The 19,385-nt window shown below is 42.0% G+C and overlaps 1 protein-coding gene across 8 annotated transcripts in view; it reads right to left on the bottom strand.

Annotated features, from left to right (window-relative positions):
• Window positions 1–19,385, bottom strand: part of ANK3 (ankyrin 3) — a 368,949-nt gene that overhangs the window by 3,261 nt on the left and 346,303 nt on the right. For 2 of the 8 annotated variants that reach the window (XM_054071750.1, XM_054071754.1), the window contains 5 exons: window positions 17,908–18,580; window positions 15,544–15,922; window positions 3,767–3,850; window positions 3,584–3,643; window positions 1,746–1,838 (listed from right to left, as the gene is read on the bottom strand). In XM_054071750.1, coding sequence (XP_053927725.1) covers window positions 1,770–1,838; window positions 3,584–3,643; window positions 3,767–3,850; window positions 15,544–15,922; window positions 17,908–18,580 — 1,265 coding nt within the window. In that variant the 3' untranslated portion in view covers window positions 1,746–1,769. Of the gene's footprint in view, window positions 1–1,745; window positions 1,839–3,583; window positions 3,644–3,766; window positions 3,851–11,796; window positions 11,902–15,543; window positions 15,923–17,907; window positions 18,581–19,385 lie in introns of all 8 variants that reach the window. The other 6 variants (XM_054071752.1, XM_054071757.1, XM_054071749.1 and 3 more) reach the window with 5 other exon arrangements.

The raw sequence follows: 19,385 nt of genomic DNA, 5'->3' as shown, positions 1-19,385 counted from the left end.
CAAGTTCCCCCTGAGCCATTGCTTATTATCTAAGGAAGACTCTCCAAGTTCCCCAGGGGCTTTAGCAAGGAAGAGTTGCCTACTGGAAATCACAGGAGAAATGCATCAGCAGACATGGGAGCAAATCTAGTTCTGAGGAACTCAGAATGGCTTTCTAAAGGTCAGAATATGTTTCATACACTAGGCAAGGACTGCCTTATTAATGTCATTTTGTTTTAAAATGCTTCTCCCTTATCCCCAATGTGTGCTGCATCACACTTGTATGCTAGCAGGCTCTTTATTTCCACTACTTGTGGGGTTCAGTGCCCTGTCTCGCCTTTGGTGCCTTCGAATTCACAGATTTCTGCTGGTTTCCCCTTGCAGATTGACAGTGGAGAAGCATGGCAGACAACCTGGGACACAATTTTATACATGCAGCACCATCCCTTTGGCTTGCTTTCTTCCTGTAGCCTTGAGCTCCATGAAGGAGAAAGACATGCCAAAAGAATCACCTCCCTTTTCAAAATGGTAAATATTTTCTGAGTATGTTGAGCAGCAAGCCACATGAAGCAGTATTATCCTACTAGCACGTGTGGGAGGACTCTCAGTAAAAGCAGGAATTCAGCGGTCATGCTAGGTGGAAGCAGTAGGTGCCTACTAGTTACTGAGAGTGTGCCAGTCGCCTTGCAGTGCTCGCTCCTTAGGGCTTGATCTGGTAAAGCCCTCAGCTAGATCCCCCACGCCGAGTGCTGCTGATCTCAAATGATACTACTCACAGCACAGAAAGCCCGCATGGTCAGGGTAGGGGTCTGGTAGTCAGAAGGGACTAGTAGATCAAGAGAGAGTTTACTTCTGTCCTTTACCTCCACGTCACTATCCAGTCTGTTTTTGAGAACCTATTAACCCTGTTTTCAAATCTTACAGTGAACCCTACACCAGATGTATGTAGGAAAAGGATAACACACAGACTTGAACGTCATAAACTCATACTCTGCCCAGTTCCATCAAAACTAAGTAAAGTTCTGAGTAGAAAAAAGACATGAATGTGCTAAACATGCACACCTGAAACCAGGACGGACTGACCAGCATTGACAGACACAGACTGGCTCTTCCCATATTTAAAGGCACATTTGCTGTGTGACTACAGTTATATGATCGAGACAAAGCAGCCTCTGGCTTTGTGGTGCTCCAGCATGCCATGTCAGAGCCTCTGCAAGGATGCCATTAGTCTGTGCAATTGGTTTTAGTGTGGGAAGCCCTTATATTGCCAGCTGCACCTTTGTTACAATCATTAAAGCTGGAACAATTAAATTCACAAGCAAGAGTTGGTACAGATTTTTTGTTGGCAAATATTGAGACACTTCACTGGCTCTTACAAGGACTTTGACTTGCATAACTGCCCTGAGATCACATGCCTGACAGTGGAAGAAGCCTTTCACTTCCAGTAGATTTACTTTTGCGTAGGTGCTTTGCTATTTGTTTAAGTTGACTTTCAGGAATAGAAAGTGCCACAGATTAAAAGCACTAGACTTTGTGAAACTCTGAGAAAATCTTATACATGCCTCAATATTGCTTTGCTTTATGTTCCAAGAAGTAAGGCTCAGTTTCTATGTGCAAACCCAAGGTCATTTTCTGCTTACAAGACTGAGGTCCATCTATTCAGCTTTGCAGCTCAAAAAGCTATGTCAAGGTAGCAGAAGCAAGCCAATGTGCAGCGCTGTGCTGGCAAAAGGTTTTAGCAATGGAAGAAATTTGATCACACTGACCGTTCAGTTGTTGGCTTTCAGCTTTCATGAGTAACTTTTCTTCTCCATATGTCTGACTTCTTTCTTTGTCTTAACCTTATATGCTTCTCCCTGCTTTAAAGGAAAAGTATAAACATTATCACAGTCCGCAGAGAGTGCTCGTAATTAGAAACCCGCTTCCAAAACAGGCTCCATATTTTGCTGCATTGGGGTAAGTAAAAGCAGTTAAATCACTGTAACACTTCATTTCAAAGACACACACACTCTACTTATCCACTCTGCTGAGCTGCAAAAGCACAGGCCTGAAATATCACCTTCAAGTAGGAAACACAGGTTTACAATTTCAGCACAACCCCTGGGTTGCAGTCCTGGGCTGGCAGCCCTCGGCAGAGCCCCTGCCATCAACTGCGGTGGGATTCAGCACCACCGTCAAAGATAATCACCTTTCCCAACCAGCCTCCTGGGTGAGCTGGGATCGGCAGACATTTCCAACAGCACAGCCACAGCTGCTGTTATGACGTTTCACAATGTCTGTGCCTTAAAGCGAGCGGGTTAGTAATGGAATAAAGGGAGGAGAAAGAAGCCAGCAAAACCCACCACCGAAGCAGCACAGTAGTAAAACCAATGACAGTGGCAAGCAGTGCATGTTTCAGTGTCTTTAAAACAGCAAACCCCAAAATAAAATTCATCTTTGCTCATTAAAAGTAGCTCAATAAGCAGCTAAAAATAAATACTCCAGTAATCACAATCCTCATCCACATCAGAGAAAGGCATCTGTTTATCCGTGGTTATCGGCAGAATTTACCCCTTGGGTGATCTGCATTGATGTATTTGTAACTATTTGTAGTTTCTGACTAATCTAATCTGGTGCAGCAAATTGAAAATGTTTCCCCTTTGCTGGATAGGATTTACCTTTTCCCTGATAAATGACTATAAAAGAGGGCATGGAAATATGCTGGTTTCAACCGTCCTATTTCTGTATCACCCCCCTTTGTTTTCTTTTTCTTATCAGCAGGTAAAGAATATGTTACCTTTCTTTGGGTTTGGATCTCTTTTTACGCAAACAAAAATTCTGTTAACCCTAATGACAACTTTACTGGAGCAAAGACCACCTAGGGCCTCCTGTTGGGGAACAAGGCATGTGCTCTCCTGAAGCCACTTGTCTCCAGAGGGGCTTCCCGTTCCCCCAAGGCCTCCTTGGGGTAGAGGGCAGCTTGAGGCACATCCTGTGTGTGCCCGTCCGTGCCCCTGGAGCCCCCTGCAAGAGGGACCAGGGAGTGCTGGGGCACAACAGGCCTGTCTTCCCACTGCCTTCCCTTCTTTTCAGGGGTGCTGAAAGCTGGGCACAGACCAGCCCTGCAGAAGGGCTTCCAATTTTAATTGCCCACGACAAAATCCCATCTTGGTGCTTGCTTGCAAAGGATACCAATGCCTGGGTATAATCGCGTTTCCCTGAATCCTGCAAGCCTTGAGCAACTGGCACAGGGGTATTACACAGGTGAGTGAGAGGCCAGTGGGAACCAGACTGCAGCTCATTCCTTTGGGCTCATATTGATGGCACAAAACAGTCCCCAAACCTATGGTTTAAGCCTGATGTCTGTTATACAAGTGCAGACCTTAATGCTTCTATGACAACAGACCTCAGCTGGGCTCCCTTGACACAGCTCCTGCCCACATATAGCGCAAAGAGAGACCCCTGCCCTGTTACTCAAATGCACAACTTGTCAATAACTGCAAGCATTGCACTTTGCGATGGCTTCTTGTTAAATGCAAACCTCCAGCCCTTTAGCAGCACTTTCTAGCAGTCAACACAACCCTCTGCGTCTACCGTTATTTCCTGGTAGTCCCCCTTCCATTACCGTTTCACCAGCTTTCCTCTCATGGGGGATAACAACGCGTCTTACTACCTTCCGGGTGATCTGTGGGAAGCAATACATGAAAAGTATCGATTTTTTTTTTTCCTAGATTCTAAAGGGAGAAAGTATGTTAAAAGAAGTTACTTGAATGCAAAGACTCAGAGCAGTGATGTAATTCATGATTACTTTTCTCGTGACGATGTTGCCTTCTTCGTCGGTAAACTGTTCCTCTGTTACAGATTCACCAGGAATGTTTTTTGCTTCCTCACCCTAAAGAACGTGTTATAAGATTAGCAATATAGCCTATATTCTGCCAAACCCACACATATTTCCACACCAAACCAAGCAACAAGCACATGCCAGCTTCAACTTTATGTAACAGTTTGCTTTATGTCACACAAACAGTATGAAAGAAAGCCTTGTTCATTTAGCGTGCCAATACCTGTGCGTTTATTCTACAGAAGCCTGTAGTGAGCTTCTAGTACATTGTTCTTATTAACTAATTCATGACATGAAGCTCTCTGGGCAACAAATCATCTTGTGGTCAGTCTGAGTCCTATGAGATGGAGGCACAAATTCATGACCACATAATGTCTAACCAGACATCCATTAGCTTTTCACAGCCTCTGAGTGCCCAGCACATGCAGAAACATGATCTAACACCAACACAAGGTGGGGGAAATGGGGGATTTAAAAAGACAGCTCTTCTTATAGCTTGCTGAACACAAGATCTTAAACACACGCACTAAAGACAAGACTTCTCAGAGTTTACAAAATGGAGCAAGGTATCTTATCTGACACTTTTCCTGGCACAGTGATGCCTGCCAACCTGCTGAGAAGCCTCGGCAGCCTGGTGCACGGCTTACTGAGATCGGCAGCACTCCAGCCATCACTTCTTATAGTAGCAGCTATTTATAGGATCAGCGCAAATAAATGTAAAAGCAGCTTCCTAACTGCTTTGCTAGTGGCTTTACTATAAGAATTATTGCTCAGATTATAAATAAATGACATTACTTCAGAGCCTAAGGCTAGCTGGCAGTCATGAATTAATTTTCCGGAAGAACTTTGACAATTTTATCTTATAAAGTCATGTTTCCAAATCTGGGTGCTGAAGCGAGCAGTGCTTCTGATGCTTCAAAAATATCCATCACCTGTGCTTATTTATTTTATATTAAAAAAAAATCATAATATAGGTGGCTACATATGAAAAATTTCCACATGTAAATGTATAACCCTTTAAACAAACAAAGAAACAAACAAATCCTCAAAACTTTTCTTCTCGCCTCATCCTCAACCTACCATAAAAAAAGTGGCAACTAGAGAGAGGAAGTAGAAAGCAATATTGTATAAAACATGTTATACTGATATTAACACCGAAATAAAATGAGATTATTACAGCTCAATATCAAGCTTTCATAATGGTGTCATGTACTAAGCAGCACAGGGCAAATGTAATTCTTATTTACTGTAGTCTATACATATGCTTCTGGCACTGCTCTATAATGAACAAATACAGTGATGCCACGTTTATTTTTTTCAACTGTTTTCTCTACAAACGGCTTTTTCAATATGTACATTATAAAATTAGGTTTGTACTCTACTTCTAAGCTCTAAACCAATAAACTCTTCCTTTTGTTTATAAGTCATTTGTGGTCTTTTCTATAGCCCAGCTTCTCCATTTTCCTTGCTTTAGAGGGACTGCAGCAGGCAGAAGCCAGAGGGGAGCCCTGAACAGCAGAGCACAGCACTGTCGCTAACTGAGCCCCCGGTCAACATTTGTCACTATTCAGAAGTGCAGAATATTTGCTTATTTCATATTAAAAGCTGTATTGAAATCACCACTTGATAATTAAGTAATTAAACAGTTTTGAACATTTTACATGCCTTTCCTCCCGTGCTTTCACAGTCTATGTATAAAGTGTAAAACCTGTTGGAACTTGAATGGTTCAGGAAGCATCACCAAGAGAAGGGCAGGCTCCACAGCCAGGTGGATGCCACTGCATAGGGACATAAAGATAAGGTCCCGTGTCTGAGAAACGCCTGAGCCAAAGGGTCCTAGCTGAGGTCCCCAGGCCAGGGAGCAGTAGCATCCTTAACAAGAAGAAAGGCAGACAAACAGCTGCTGAAGCCTTCAGGGTACAATTCACTCCCCAGAAGGACTCTGCTGAGGGGTCACAGGAAGGAGAAATCATGTATCTGCCTAAGCACCAAGATCAGGATAGGTGCAGGAGGAGGGAAGTCAGAGGCTGCCTGTCCCCCTGCCCCCCAGTGACGGCAGCCTGCTCCTTCCTTTCTCATGAGTGAGAGCAGAAACAAGAATGGCACAGGGACTGCTGCTCCGGCAGGGGGGCAATGACTGGGTAGAGGTTTGGGGAACTGAAACCTGTGGGGTTTCCTAGCCACAATGAAGCAAGGGGAAATACTGATTCTGGAGATTTAATACTTCAATCAGAAGCATAGCAGATGGGGAACTAGCTGCACAGTTTCTTTCCTGACCTCCCACCCGTGGGCTCAGAGACTCCTCAGTGGGCTCCCGTGCTGTGCCATAAGGGACAGGAGGGAGCCTTGGCCCAGACATCCTTCTCACCCCATGGAACACAGAGGTATGGAGAGGCTCTCTCCCATGAATAGGCTCTCCAAAGTCACTACAATAAAAGACGTGAAAGCCAGAAATAAAGCAACATGGCCAGTAGGAAGGCCACCAGACTACCTGGCACACCACTTATGCTTACGTGTACTGGTCCTTCAACTCCTTACTGCTGGTGTAAGCAAGGTTATTCCTTAAAATAAGTTAGCGAAAACAACTGTGTTCAGCTTTAAAATGAAAAATTCACTGAAAGATGTCTCTCATCTTCTCATTCAGAAAATGAAGTTTTAAAGGTACAGTGAATCTTGGTTTTTAATTAGCTACATGCTCCTTTAAGCATAGTTTAAGGATAAATGCTGTAAATACTCAGCAGCCAGCACACGTGAAACCCAGCTTTCACAATTCTCTTGCTGGTGGGTAGTTAAATAAATTGTAGGAGGGCTCACAATTGCCAGAACATAGATTTGATTTACTGACGTTTCTAATCCTATTCAGTTATAAAGGCAGATGTTTGCTAGGAAAAAAAAAAATCCCTTAACCACTGGCAGTTTTACTTGCCAGATCTCAAACCAGCTTTGGGTTAGAATGCCACATTAGACAACCTTGTCCACAAAAGCAGTTTTTACACAGAATACTGGTGCATCCGCGTCACAGTTAAAGAATAAAATTCTTTCTGCAACACCATACTTATGTGGGCTTCATTTACCCTTGACCAGTCAAAATCACTGTCACAATACCAAGAGCTTTAGAAAGGCAGAGAGCAAACTTAATACCGCGATTACTGGAAGCTCAGTTATATCCGTGGGACTAAACCACACAAAGGCTGCAGTCTGCAAGCCTCAGCCCCAGAACATGCCAGGAAGCTTTGCAAAGCAGAGTGCTTTAATGTCACCCTGCTCACTGGAGTGTAGTCCTGCCAAAACCAGATAGTATCCTCTCTTTGCTGCTCTCCAGAGCAGAAGAAGCAAAAAGCAGCTTCCTGAAAGTCTTCTGTCAGCTCCACCAATTTCCTTAACATTTATTTGCACATTATAGGTGTTTCCAGGGACCTCCAGATAAATGGAATTATACAGTCAGTGCTGCAGTATTGTGCTGAAGTTCACTGCAGATTTGTCAGAGCCCTGGTTTTCTTTCATGTTTATTTTGTTACTAGAAGGATAATAGTCCCTTTTATTACTCCTATACTTCTAGTGTTATAACAGTGCATGAAAAAAAGGTGAATCTGGATGTCTCTTACCCAGACGGATAAAAAGGAATTTAAAAGTAGATGGAAATAAGCGAGATAGAAAGATTCTAAATATTTAATTTTGTCAAAGACCAGGGCGATGCTGCAATGGGAATAGGAACTGTACAGAGTGCTCAGACCTCTTCCTTTACTGGCCGAAGCCACCAGCAAGACATAATCATTTCAGTCTCGAGATCACAGTCTCATAATGCATAAACAGCAGCTGTGCTTTGTTCTCCTTGGGGTCTCAAGCCTCTGTGGCAGTAGAAACAAACATCTTTCATTAAGGTCATTTTCATTAGCGAGTTCTGCCTGCTCAGGGAGACCTTGTTAATCAGATGCCACAACTCTCTGCTGGTGCCTGTGCTGAGTCTGTACTTGCTTGTCTGCAGATGTATGGCTAAAGCCAAGGGGAGTGAGTGGGGATAGGGGGTAGGTGTATACATACATACACATACATATAACTCCTAAATTAACAGGCAAGTCAAGGAGACCTGGAAGGAAATGGTGCTGCAAATGGGGCAGAGTACAGTCCAATACTAGCAGCTTGGTCATAGTGTTATTTCTTGTTGATTGGAGGACAACATGATGAACAGACCTTATAACAGTACTTTGTAGTCTGTGTTTTAATTAACCTCTGTGTTATCTTACTGAGTCCGGCAGCTCCGAACCTGCTGGTCCCTCCTGGGGCAAGACAGGGTGAGGGCACTTACAGAGCAGAGCAATTCTTGCAGCTCTCTCAGTCTGGCTGGCTGCATATACAAATAGAAACTTTTCCCTAGTGCCTTACATAGGCTCTTCATTCTTTGTGCCTACAGCATGGCCACGATTTCACTTTACATAAATAAGTTTCTCCTGAATAGTAAGATCATGAATACTGCTGGTTCTAGTTTTGACTGACTGCTGCTCAGGGTCCCATTCCACTCCTCCAGTGTAGGCTGAACCAAACTCTCCACAACCAGTAATGGAGAAAGTTTCATAGCTAAGTGCATGGAAAGAGACAAATAAATCTTTAACAAAAATTGGCAAGAAATAATAAAAGTGCAAGATACAAAATGGCATCACATTTGAATAACCCCTGCTTAGAAATCTATTTTATTTTCCATTACAAAATTCTACCATAAACCATTTGGCAAGAATCTTACTAAACAGTTTTTGCCAAAAATTTGTACCCATGAAAGATTTAACAACCTCTGAAAAAGGATGAAAAATTAGACACTGATTTCTGTTATGACTGAATAAAAGGAGCTTTGGATCAGGCTCTGAATGTGCACATTGTGGCAGCACTCTTATTTTTCCCTTGTGTGCTAATTGCCCACATTCCTGTGCTATCATAAAACCCCATTTCTTTTGCAATGCCCTGTCCCATCAATCTACCATGTGAGCAGAATAGCGGAAAGGAAGGAAAACCAAAAACATCTGCACTACCTTGAGGTTAGAAAACAATCGTATTACATGTGGAAATGGGCATCAGTCCTTGCTTGTCTGGTTTTATGGGCTCAGCCCTCTGAAGTGCTAAATCCCATGGGAATGTGCCTGAGAGTGCTGAACACTTGACAGGACTCGGCTCTCGAACTGCTGGGAAAATACCTCCAGGCGAGAGAAAAGTCTTTCTCCATATTTGGGCCAGGACAGAGAGGTAAGGTAGCAGTTAAACCTAAATAATACTGTTAGCAATAATGCAGAACGGCAGTGAAAGGAAAAACAAGTTGAACGAAGAACAAAAAGAACAAAGGTAATGAAGCAGTTCCACCTTGACACTAGCTGTGGAGGCACATAGGAAAGCCTTTTTTCCACAGGACTCAATTTATCCTCAAGGTTTTGGCATTACCAAACTTTATGCCTGCAAGATACACGAGAACCTTCGTTGCTTTTAATGCAACAGACAGACAGTACTGAATATAGGCTACAGCAGAAAAATGCAGCTCTGCTCAGTGAAGGTCCCCAGCACGCCCTCATCCCCTCCGCGTGGCTGCTGTTGGCACAAACTGGCAGGCAGGTACAGTAGAGCCATCCATCTATGAAGCCTGCACCTAAGTTTTCCAGACGTTCAAAACAGTTTTTATTCCAGAGAATGCAAACTCCGCAAAGATTTCTAGGGCTGGCTCCTACAAAGCCATATAGCACAGGACAGCATCAGTTAAGTACTCCCATGGTCCAGGCGTGACTGCAGAAAAGTACTGGGCATTTTGTCATCAGTGTGTGACAAGTTTGCTGCCTGGGGGACAGGACAGCCAGAAGGAAAAAGTCCCTGCCTCCTATTCTGCACTGCCCCTTAACCATTCGGCTAGGCAGGAGTGCCAGGAAACACAGGAGGAGAAGGAGCACCTGGTTCCCCTCTTGCTACTGTTCCAAGCAAGCGATGCCAGCCCTGCTCAGGGTGAGCCTCAGAGAGGGGCACTGGGGTGTGGGGTCAGGCACAGAACCGCACGCCAGGCACCCGGGCACAGGCAGACAAGAGCCTGCTGCTCCTGATCACTGCTCAAGTGCCATGGCAGAAACACCAGTTCTTTTCCCCTGCAGGCTGAGTGTGTTGCTCTGTGGCTGAGTACTACATCCTGAGACCTCTTCCCTTGAAAAGAAGCTGTTCCTCCGTTTGTGCATGCTGTCACAGTGATTTCAATTCACCCAAATGGAATCCTGCTCCCAGAAATGTGCAGAAATTAAAGTCCAGATCCTTAACAATGTTAAAGCTCAATTCTTCTATTTTGTACCACCATTTTATGAACTTTACACGATCAAAATATACCCACTGAAATGGTTGTTTCCATTATCAAACTCTCGCTTAAAAAGGCCTGATGACTGCTGCTTGGGAAAGGTTTCTTGTTCTGTTTTAAGCTTGTCTTGAGATGTAGGGTGGGGTATAAGAAAGAAGCTATAAGTCATCAGGAAGTGACAGAAGTATCACATGTATTTTCTAATCAAGGGACAGGTACAGCTTTAGTCCAGTTCAGATCAGACACGTTTCCAACAGGGCAGGTTCACCTGCCTCCAGTCACCATGCACACCCTCCCGACAGCATCTGCATTTATACCAACACCTTTAAGAACAATTTTCTATGCCTTTCTCTAAATGCAGTGGATGTACTTAGAAAGTAAGTGCAGGCTGCCTTTTACATACTTTCTCTTTTTTCCTTCTACATTTCCTGACTTCAAACCAGTGGACAGTAAAAAAGTTCAGACACAAATTGGATGGGGGCCCTCAGCCACAGGGCAGCTATACAGCCTTTAAAACTTTCGGCATGTAGATACTTTATGTCTTAGCAGAAACACTCTCACTGCATTTGAGGGGGTGTAATCACCCTCAAGCCACCTGCCCCATCTGAAAGCAGAAATCTCATTCCTATTTCTGACTAGTCATGTATTATCTGCAGAGGGAATTGCTGATGAAGGGCTATACCCCTACTTGCCCAGAGCCTTCCAGGGACAGCAGCAGGTTTGTCTGTAAAGATGAGGTATCAAACAACATATTCACTTCTACTAAACTCATTTTTGCACTTCCTGCTTGTCCTGAACTGCTATACTGAAGAAAATCATTCCTGACGTAGGAATTACGTCTCAGGCAAACTCGGCTAGTGCTGCAACAGCTCTGTGGTGGCCGGCTGTCTATTTCATTGCTTGACTACATGATTTTCTAGTAAGAATCTAATAAATCTTCCAAGTTACTGAGGGATTAACATAATGGTTTTTGATGCATAAGTATTTTCTTATGCTGCAAGCATATAATGCCATACTATATGACCGTACAAGAAAAAATGAGGACAAATGCACTTATTTATATGACTATACCATTGTTAACAATATATAAAGTATATTGTGCTTTAAATAAAAGTAAACTGTAAATAAATATACTAAGTAAAGCCTACTGAAGGCATTGCAAAGACTCTTATAACTCTGGTAGTTTTTAAATCAGGACCACCTGCTAATTTGTGGAGGTTTTCCAGGAAACATTAAGCACTTGGGACCAAAATTTTCAACCAGAATATATAGCTCCTACTCTCCAATATACCACTCATATACATTGCTGCAATTTTTTAACTTGTAATTTAGATTTCTTTTTAAGAAAATAGAAAAAAGAAAAAAAATGTCAATCATATCTGCCTGCAATTAATTTTGCTCTACATCAGACCAACACACTGCATCTAGCTGCAGTCTTTAAAATGCCATGCAAAACAGTGCCAGTAAAGGACACAACACCCCATGCAGCACAGTTATTTTCCAGCAGAAGACAACCATAAACCTCTGGGTTAAGCAAGGAAACTTTATAACCTGGTTATAAAGGCATATTGGCAATGGAAAGCACACTACCAGAAGGACTCCAGTATGCCAAAACTGATATTCTGACACAGCAGTCCAAACCCATGTCCATGCCAACACTGCCTCAGGAATGCAAATCACAAAATACCTTCAGAATCAACCGCCGTCGATAAACTCTCGTAGTAATTCTCTGCTCTTCGTCTGAGCTTGAATCACTCTCAATCTCACTGTCACTGTCACTGTCACTACATTCCTAATAAATGCAGTTTTAGTACATTTGAACAGCACATTTGCAAGACAGACCATGATGATTAGGACTAGGGGAAGAAAACAGAGGCTATCATGGAAACTGTTTTTCTTCTATTATGTACGTAATGACTTGCAGATTTGCCTTGAAAGTGTATGGTGGGAAGAGCCCTTTTTTCTCGTTGGCATGCTGTAGCTTGATAAGTATACCAGGTATGGAATATCTCAGCAGCTATAAAGTTTTAGAAAATGGTATTTGGAATGGATCTGACCTGTGGAATTTCTAAAACTTAAAGAGTCATTAAAAATTTTGAGCACAAAAAAACCCTCATCATAACTTCTTGCTTTTTTTCTCCTAAAAAATTAATGTTTCAAACCATTTGCATGGATTCACAATGTATGGGAAGTGAACTCACCCACAAAGAAAGAAAACAGTCATATAGAAAGATTTAATGTGCACCTTCACAGACAAGATTACAAATAAGCATTTTGAAGAACTACCTCATGTAAACGACTTTCCTTCTATCTGCTTTTAAATAGCAAAACTGTAGTGTGAAGTCGACCATTTTGCATTTTTTAAGAAGGGAACTGGTAGACCTCAGCTGAAGGTGAGGGGAACAGCCTGATGCGTGTCCCAGGTTGGTGCCGGGAGGTACCACAGCTGCACACAGGCTTCTACTCTATCCTAGTGCCCTCTGACAGCCCCAACGTTTTCCCCACCATAACACAAGGAGCTCCTCGGCTTTGGGGCCGAGCAGCTCTGTGTGTACATGCCTGGTGGAGGACTTCATACCTTTATGTGTGACAGACACAGGGCTGAGGCCCTTCTCACTCAATGTTTGACTGAGCCAACCCTTTTCTGAATACAGAAGTTTGAAATTTTTCTCTATAATTCCTCAATAACAGCCCCAAGCTGATTTTAAAGCCATGAATACTGCTGAGTGCAATTCTGTTTCTCCTTTTGAATCTGTTCCAAGGCATCCCAAGCAAGATGCATTTCTCAGGAATGAGGTGTAAAATAAGAGCAGGCATAGGCGGATGGAGGAGAAAAAAGACTACATAACAAAAAACAGCTAAGGCAGGATGACTGTATTCATCTGCATGTAAAGTCTTCTGCTCTCCTCTGACGCTAACCAAATATACATACTAAATACTTACAACCCAATCCTGTGCTGAAGAAGTAACAAGAAGCAGGAGAAGATTCCCAGAGGGCATGGAAGTTTTGGAGGAAGACTTACTATCAATAAACAGCTTCAAGTGGTTTATTTGTGAAGGAATTCTGACACTGGGAGTCACCTCGACCATGCAGTGGACATTACCCTCTCTGGGATAACAAAGCAATTGTGCTGTACTCCTCTCATTTAAAAAGCCAGCGGAATCTGATGCTTGGGCATTTGTAGAGAATTATATGGCCTACACTGTCACTGTACTGCTTTTGTAAACTTCCATGTGCATTTATGTGGACTTGGGATGAGGTCAATAATTTGTTTCATCCACATCGCCAGGCAGCCCAATTGTCTGAGTTTATCTCTTGTTGCAAACTGTGTGCCAAAACATTGATGCAGCCCTCATCCTGCAGGTGGATGACTGTTGCTTCCTAGCTCTTTCTCAGTGTCACAGAAAATATCTCTTACTTTGGGAAGTAATTTTGTTTTCTTTCCCCTTTCTCTCCACAGAAATAAGTCTTGTTTCTTCCATTCTTTTACCTTTATGGAGCATTTCTTAAGAACACCTTATGCAAAGACTGCAGTTGAAATTCTCTTTCTGCTTCCACGACAGCACATAAGGACCTCACCATGAAACGGACTGTGTTAATAACTAAACTATTGACTTCAAATTAGATTACAAGATATTATTGAAGAAATATTGACAAGATATTAGAAGTGATTCTTGTTGTCATTCTAACAAACACTACTTTGTTACCCATTGAAGCATTATGAGAGACCCATGTTTTGAAATGACATTATTTTCTGATACCAGCTTATTCAAAGATCCCATCTATAAAAAGGCTTGTTATTCAGAAGATAAGCTTACCGTCCTGTACTGATAGGGCAAAAGTAGTGAAAAAGCACATGTATGAAAAGCAAGCACCTATTCTTTCCAATACAGATGGGATATGCAAAAGTAAAGAGGACACAAAAGTGGATAACAACTCATCTTCTCATTGTTGGAATCAGAGGCGGAGTGCAGCACTGTCACAACCCCCCAGCATGCTACAGAGTACATCTATCTTATCCTTGCATTTAAACTGTGCGTAGTAACATTAGCCTGAGGTTTGCCCCAAAGCCTACCGATGCTAAAGGAACTCTGCCAGCAGCCTTTAACTGCCTTTGCAGAGGGCTCGCTCTTAGATTTTTAGTCTTCCAGTAATTAGTGAACATTAGGAAAGATCTTTCCTGCTTCAACTGTGTCACGAACTAATAACAAGATAATAACAATCATATGCTGTATAACTGCTGAGACTGATTATGTTAGCATCTAATAAAAGAACTCTTGGTTGCATAATCGAAAGAGCACTTTAAAATGAACTAATTTAAACCTGAATGATTTATTGCAGCCCACCACAGCCAACATTTTTATTGTGCTACAATAAAAGAAAGCTACATTATATAGAAGCAATTCCGCTGAAATGCCACTCTTCAAGAAGTTACGATCTCCTCCTGTATTACACCCAGGAAAAGACAATCTCAGCAGAGAGAGGAATATAGAAGAAAGTCTGCAATTCCCTTTTTCAGCCTGGTTCCCTGTGGTCTATTCTGTGGCAACTCTCCCACTGCCGAGGTGTGAGATGCATGCAGCTATGGGGCTATAAGCCATTCTTTGAACCAACTTTACTTTTAAGCTTCTGGGAAATAAATATAAGCCACTGAGGAAGCTCTTAAAATATTCATCATCAGAAAACAATTTACAACTGAGGTTCTGCAGTTATGGACATACAAGTCACGTAAAGTAGAAATGAAAGGGAGCCCCTCAGCAGTATTTTAAGAAGAATGGACAACCACCTGGGTAAGTGCTTTACACATTTGGAAATCTTTTGATTCCTTTTGGCTGCATGCACTTTGGAATAGGGATAAATGAGGCCATGAAACAAAACCACAAAGAGTACAGTAAATATTACCCCAAATTTATTCTCCTGCAGAAGAGCAGAGAAAAAAAAAATGCAGGGGGTGTTTGGGACAAAGAGCAGGATATGGTCTGAAAAGTCCCTAGATCTCTTTGTTTAGCTCAATGTCACAAAAAGACAAGACACCAGTGGCATCACCTTACTTGAAACAGATGGAGGACAGCTGAGCTGCTTGGCACTGCTGGCACAGGTGGTATGTCAGGGCAGGAAAGGGGCCTGTTTCCCAGTGATGCGGGACGGATGTTCTAACCTCTGCCAGGGCTTGGGGCCAGTCAGGCAGAGCAGTATGCAGCCCTGCTTAGCTCCTCAGCCTGCCCAGACTCTGCCTCATTCTATTCACACTGCAGAATATAAATTTCCACCAATTTCCATTTTTCTTAATTTAGCAATAAGTAGAACAAGCATAAAGAAGAATTTAAAAACCGCAAACAAACCCTGTCACAAACAACACTACAAGTCTTACAAAAAATTATGTCAAGCAATAGGTTCTCCTCACAGAATTAATAATTACAGGACATACCGTACCTTCTGTTCAGACATTACTGCTCCCTCCTCCTCTTGGATGCTTGTTCTTGGCTTGCCATCCTCAGAAATACTCCAGTTCATCTTCTTCACACTGACAGGCACAGATGTTTTGCTGCCTTCTGTTGTTGGCTTGCTAGTCTCTTCCAAAAATTTCTGATATGCTGTTGATGATAACGTTTGCTCATCAGTACCGGCTGAAATTTGGGGCTTTGCTTTCAGGGCTTCTTTGTCACTCTGTTTTCCCACATCATTTAAAGATTCCTGGATGTAGGATTTAGTTTTTGTCTCTGTTGTGGATTCAGAGAGGCTTCCATTTGTTTCTGGCTTCCCTGCTTCTCCTTTGACATATGAGGTAAGAGAATCCCTACATTGGTCCGAGCTATGGGAAAACGAAAAACAAAGAATAGACAGCTATTCAGTGCTCAAGTCACACACAGAAGGGCAAAGCACTGAACCTCTAACTGAGCCTTCCTTCTTAGCACACATATTTCAGGCAGAGAAAACTAAAATTTTAAATTCAGCTTGCGAACATCAATCCATTTAATAGCCCCGTGTTCTGCATCATGGTATCTTTTCAGAAGCAATGAGAACACTGGATACAAGGCCAAATATTTTATGTTAATCCCCTTCCACTTGGGGGGAGGAACAGAAAATATGAAACAAAAACCCACAAACCCTACTATTTCCCTTGTATAATGACAAGATAAATCCCTGAGGCGCTAATTCTTTAAACTCCTCTCTAACCAAGGAGGTGATGAAAGTATCTGTTACTGTGCAATTACCAGTAATGACCAAATAATTAACGTTCTTTTTCCCTCAAACTACAACATCTGTACTCCAGATAAGCCATGCCTCTTAAAAAATATTGGCAACTGAAAATAAATCCTTAGACAGTGTAGAGTTTCAATAATACACAAAGCCAGATGCAAGTGAGGTTATTACAAGACAGAAAGCTGACCAAAATTTTTGCTCAGATTACCTACAGACATTTTAACGTGCACTTCTGGTGCATGGTTTTCTTCTCTTTGGCATTTTTGCTTGCTTTCAGACAAGGCCTACAACTGTAGTCATGAAAATACTATAGCTGTTTGCTAGTAAAACTCTTATAAAACATAGCAAACTGAATTAATCTACTTAGAATGGGATGTTATCTTCTAAAGGAAGCCCTTTTACTTCTATAATTGATCTATTTTACTAATTTAACAAGATATAAAATGCAGAATAATAATGTTTGCTTAACAGGATAGAAATCACATCAGTAGCAGATCGAGTGCTTTGCAGTCCTGAAAGATAATCGGTTTGCTGCAATCAGTGGCCGAATTCCCACTGGATTCAATAGGAGAGTATCTAATGCTACCTGGAACCTTAAAACATCCTGAGTCAAAGCTGCAAAGGATGTAAGCTGCTGACAGACAAACGATCACTCTGCAGATAATCATTGTCTGCTGATTTACAGCTCATGCAGACCTGGCTCCTTCAATTAGTAATCGTGGGAGCCGTGTTCAAAACAAAGGCATCCAGGAGCTCTTCAGCAAGTGGATACCAGTAAGCCACATACTGTGACTCTTGAAGGCTTGAGTAGGTCCAAGGAAAGGCTGGAAAAGCTCATGCCAGAGAAATGCATTGAGGATAAATACGTAGAGAGCCATCTCAGCAGGTGAGATGAATGCAAGTGGAGCTTGGGAAAATACTGGAGGAAAGCAGTGTATACTGTCCACTCTCTCCCTCCCCTGACCATCCTCTGCAGTCACTGCTGGAAAACGACACAAGGGGCTAGATGGACTTGGTATCACACCATTCTTACCTTTTTACGCCTTGTAACTCATTTCTGTACAAGTTCAGTAAATCAGCATGACGGGACATGCTTGAAGTAAGTGTTATAAAAACAGTGACAATTTAAAAATTAGCTAATGGAAAAACTAATGAGTACCTGAGTGAGAGCAATGAGATGCAATGAAAAGGATGACTGCTAAAAAGGGACTGGAGAAATAGCAGTAATGCAGTATCTTGGTTTCAGATAATGTACGTTTTATAATCCTAAATTCCTCTATGCATCACTTATATTCATTAAAAATGGAAATACAGAAGATAAAGAACACGAGAAGTAGTATTATCCATTAAACATAAACCAAACTAATTCTGAATTCCTGTATTAAGATTGAAACCTGATCAATATACATTTTTAAAGACATATACATCTGAGGCCAAATTAAGTCAACTATTACTTTTTCTTTTACGTGCATATATATAGATCTATGCATATATACATGGAACAGTAGGGCAGCAGTCTCAGCACTGCTCCTGGAGGTAAAAGTAGCATGAGAAGGCTTGCTTACACACACATACTGATACAAAGATGCTCACCTATCATCCAAGCGGTCTAGCAGGCTACCACCTATTCTGCGTCCCGATGACAGTGGCTCGGTGACACTTGATGAGTCAGGCTGCCAACCTGTAATTGAAGACATTTCGTGTTCTGCTTGTTGAACACCTTTAAGAATTGACCATACTCTTTCTTCCGTCATCTCCTCAGACTCAGCTCCTTCTTCCAGATGAATGTCCTCAAACAGAGATTTAAACTTTTCTTCTGTCATCTCCTCATCAGTACCAGACTTTTCTCTCTCAGGCTGTTCAGTCCTTACTCCTGTTTTCCTAGTCTCTTCACTCTGCCTTTGTTTAGCATCTTTTGATATCCCGCCATAACTACCAAGATACCGTGGAAAGTCCTTAAGGTCCACTTCCTCCAACTGGCTCTCGCCTATGGAAATATCTTTAGGTGTTCCTTCACTAGGCACTGAGAAATCAAGCTTGTTGTCATCCAGTGAGGTGTCTTCTTCAGTCACCACTGGCGGTGCTGCTGCTGTACCATCTACATGTCCCTGCGAGGTCACTAACACATCACTCAGTCTACTGGGAGTTCTAAGGGGTGACTCTAGGCTAGAGGTGTCGCTAAAGAAATCGTCCTGATGGAAAGGGGTGGGTGGCACGAAGCGCAACCCAGTGGGAGTTTCCAGTTCCACTTGAATGTTGGGGTAACCTAAGGAAGACAGCACATTTGGGCTGACTGGGATGAAGCATGGAGCAACAAATAAGCAAATGTCAAATGATTCATGAGTTACATAAAGTATGGAACGTATAAGGCAGTGCAAGTGTATAAGAACAACACAGTTTTGATAGATTTCTTTACTTTGTTCTAAATAGATGGAACAAAACAAAAAGAAAAAGAGTACTGCCAGTGAATAGTAGAGCAAAGCCAATACTTTTGACTATTTTGTAAATAGTCCGTAAAGATTTCGGCAGTTGTTTTTGCAGCCATTTTCAAGCTATAGCAGATTGTCTTATGAGCATGCAGTAAATCAAATGTGGACAAGGGTGGTTGTCCCTTTATATCCAATACAATCTCTTCCACTCGTATTGTGTAAATCTTTCTTTCCCAGTCATTTTTTTTTCAAATTTGGAAGTTTAGTAAATAGATTTTAAAGATAGAAGTAGATCGTATCATAGGACAGCCAATTTTTGTCAGGAGGTATTATTTCTAAAACAGGTCCACATTTTCAATATACTTTTATATAAAAACACACAATACCAGCAATACAGTGTTACTAATATATATATCTCCAATTTAACCATAGAGACACAAAAACGGAAAAGATCAAGAATGAGGAAGAGAAATGGATCCTAGTGAGGATACTAAAGAATAGTAAATCTAAATGCACAGACGATAAAAAACTAAAAAAGGAAGTTAACAAAGAGATAAGAGAACACAAACACATCAAGGGACAGCTATATGAATATTTCAGGTACAGTAAATTTATACAGGTGAGAGGACTGTGGTGAGTAAG

The sequence above is a fragment of the Cuculus canorus genome, chromosome 7 (assembly GCF_017976375.1).
Source record: "Cuculus canorus isolate bCucCan1 chromosome 7, bCucCan1.pri, whole genome shotgun sequence".
Taxonomy (NCBI): domain Eukaryota; kingdom Metazoa; phylum Chordata; class Aves; order Cuculiformes; family Cuculidae; genus Cuculus; species Cuculus canorus.
Note: the sequence above shows the minus strand (reverse complement) of the source record. Positions and strands in the feature narration are given on the sequence as shown.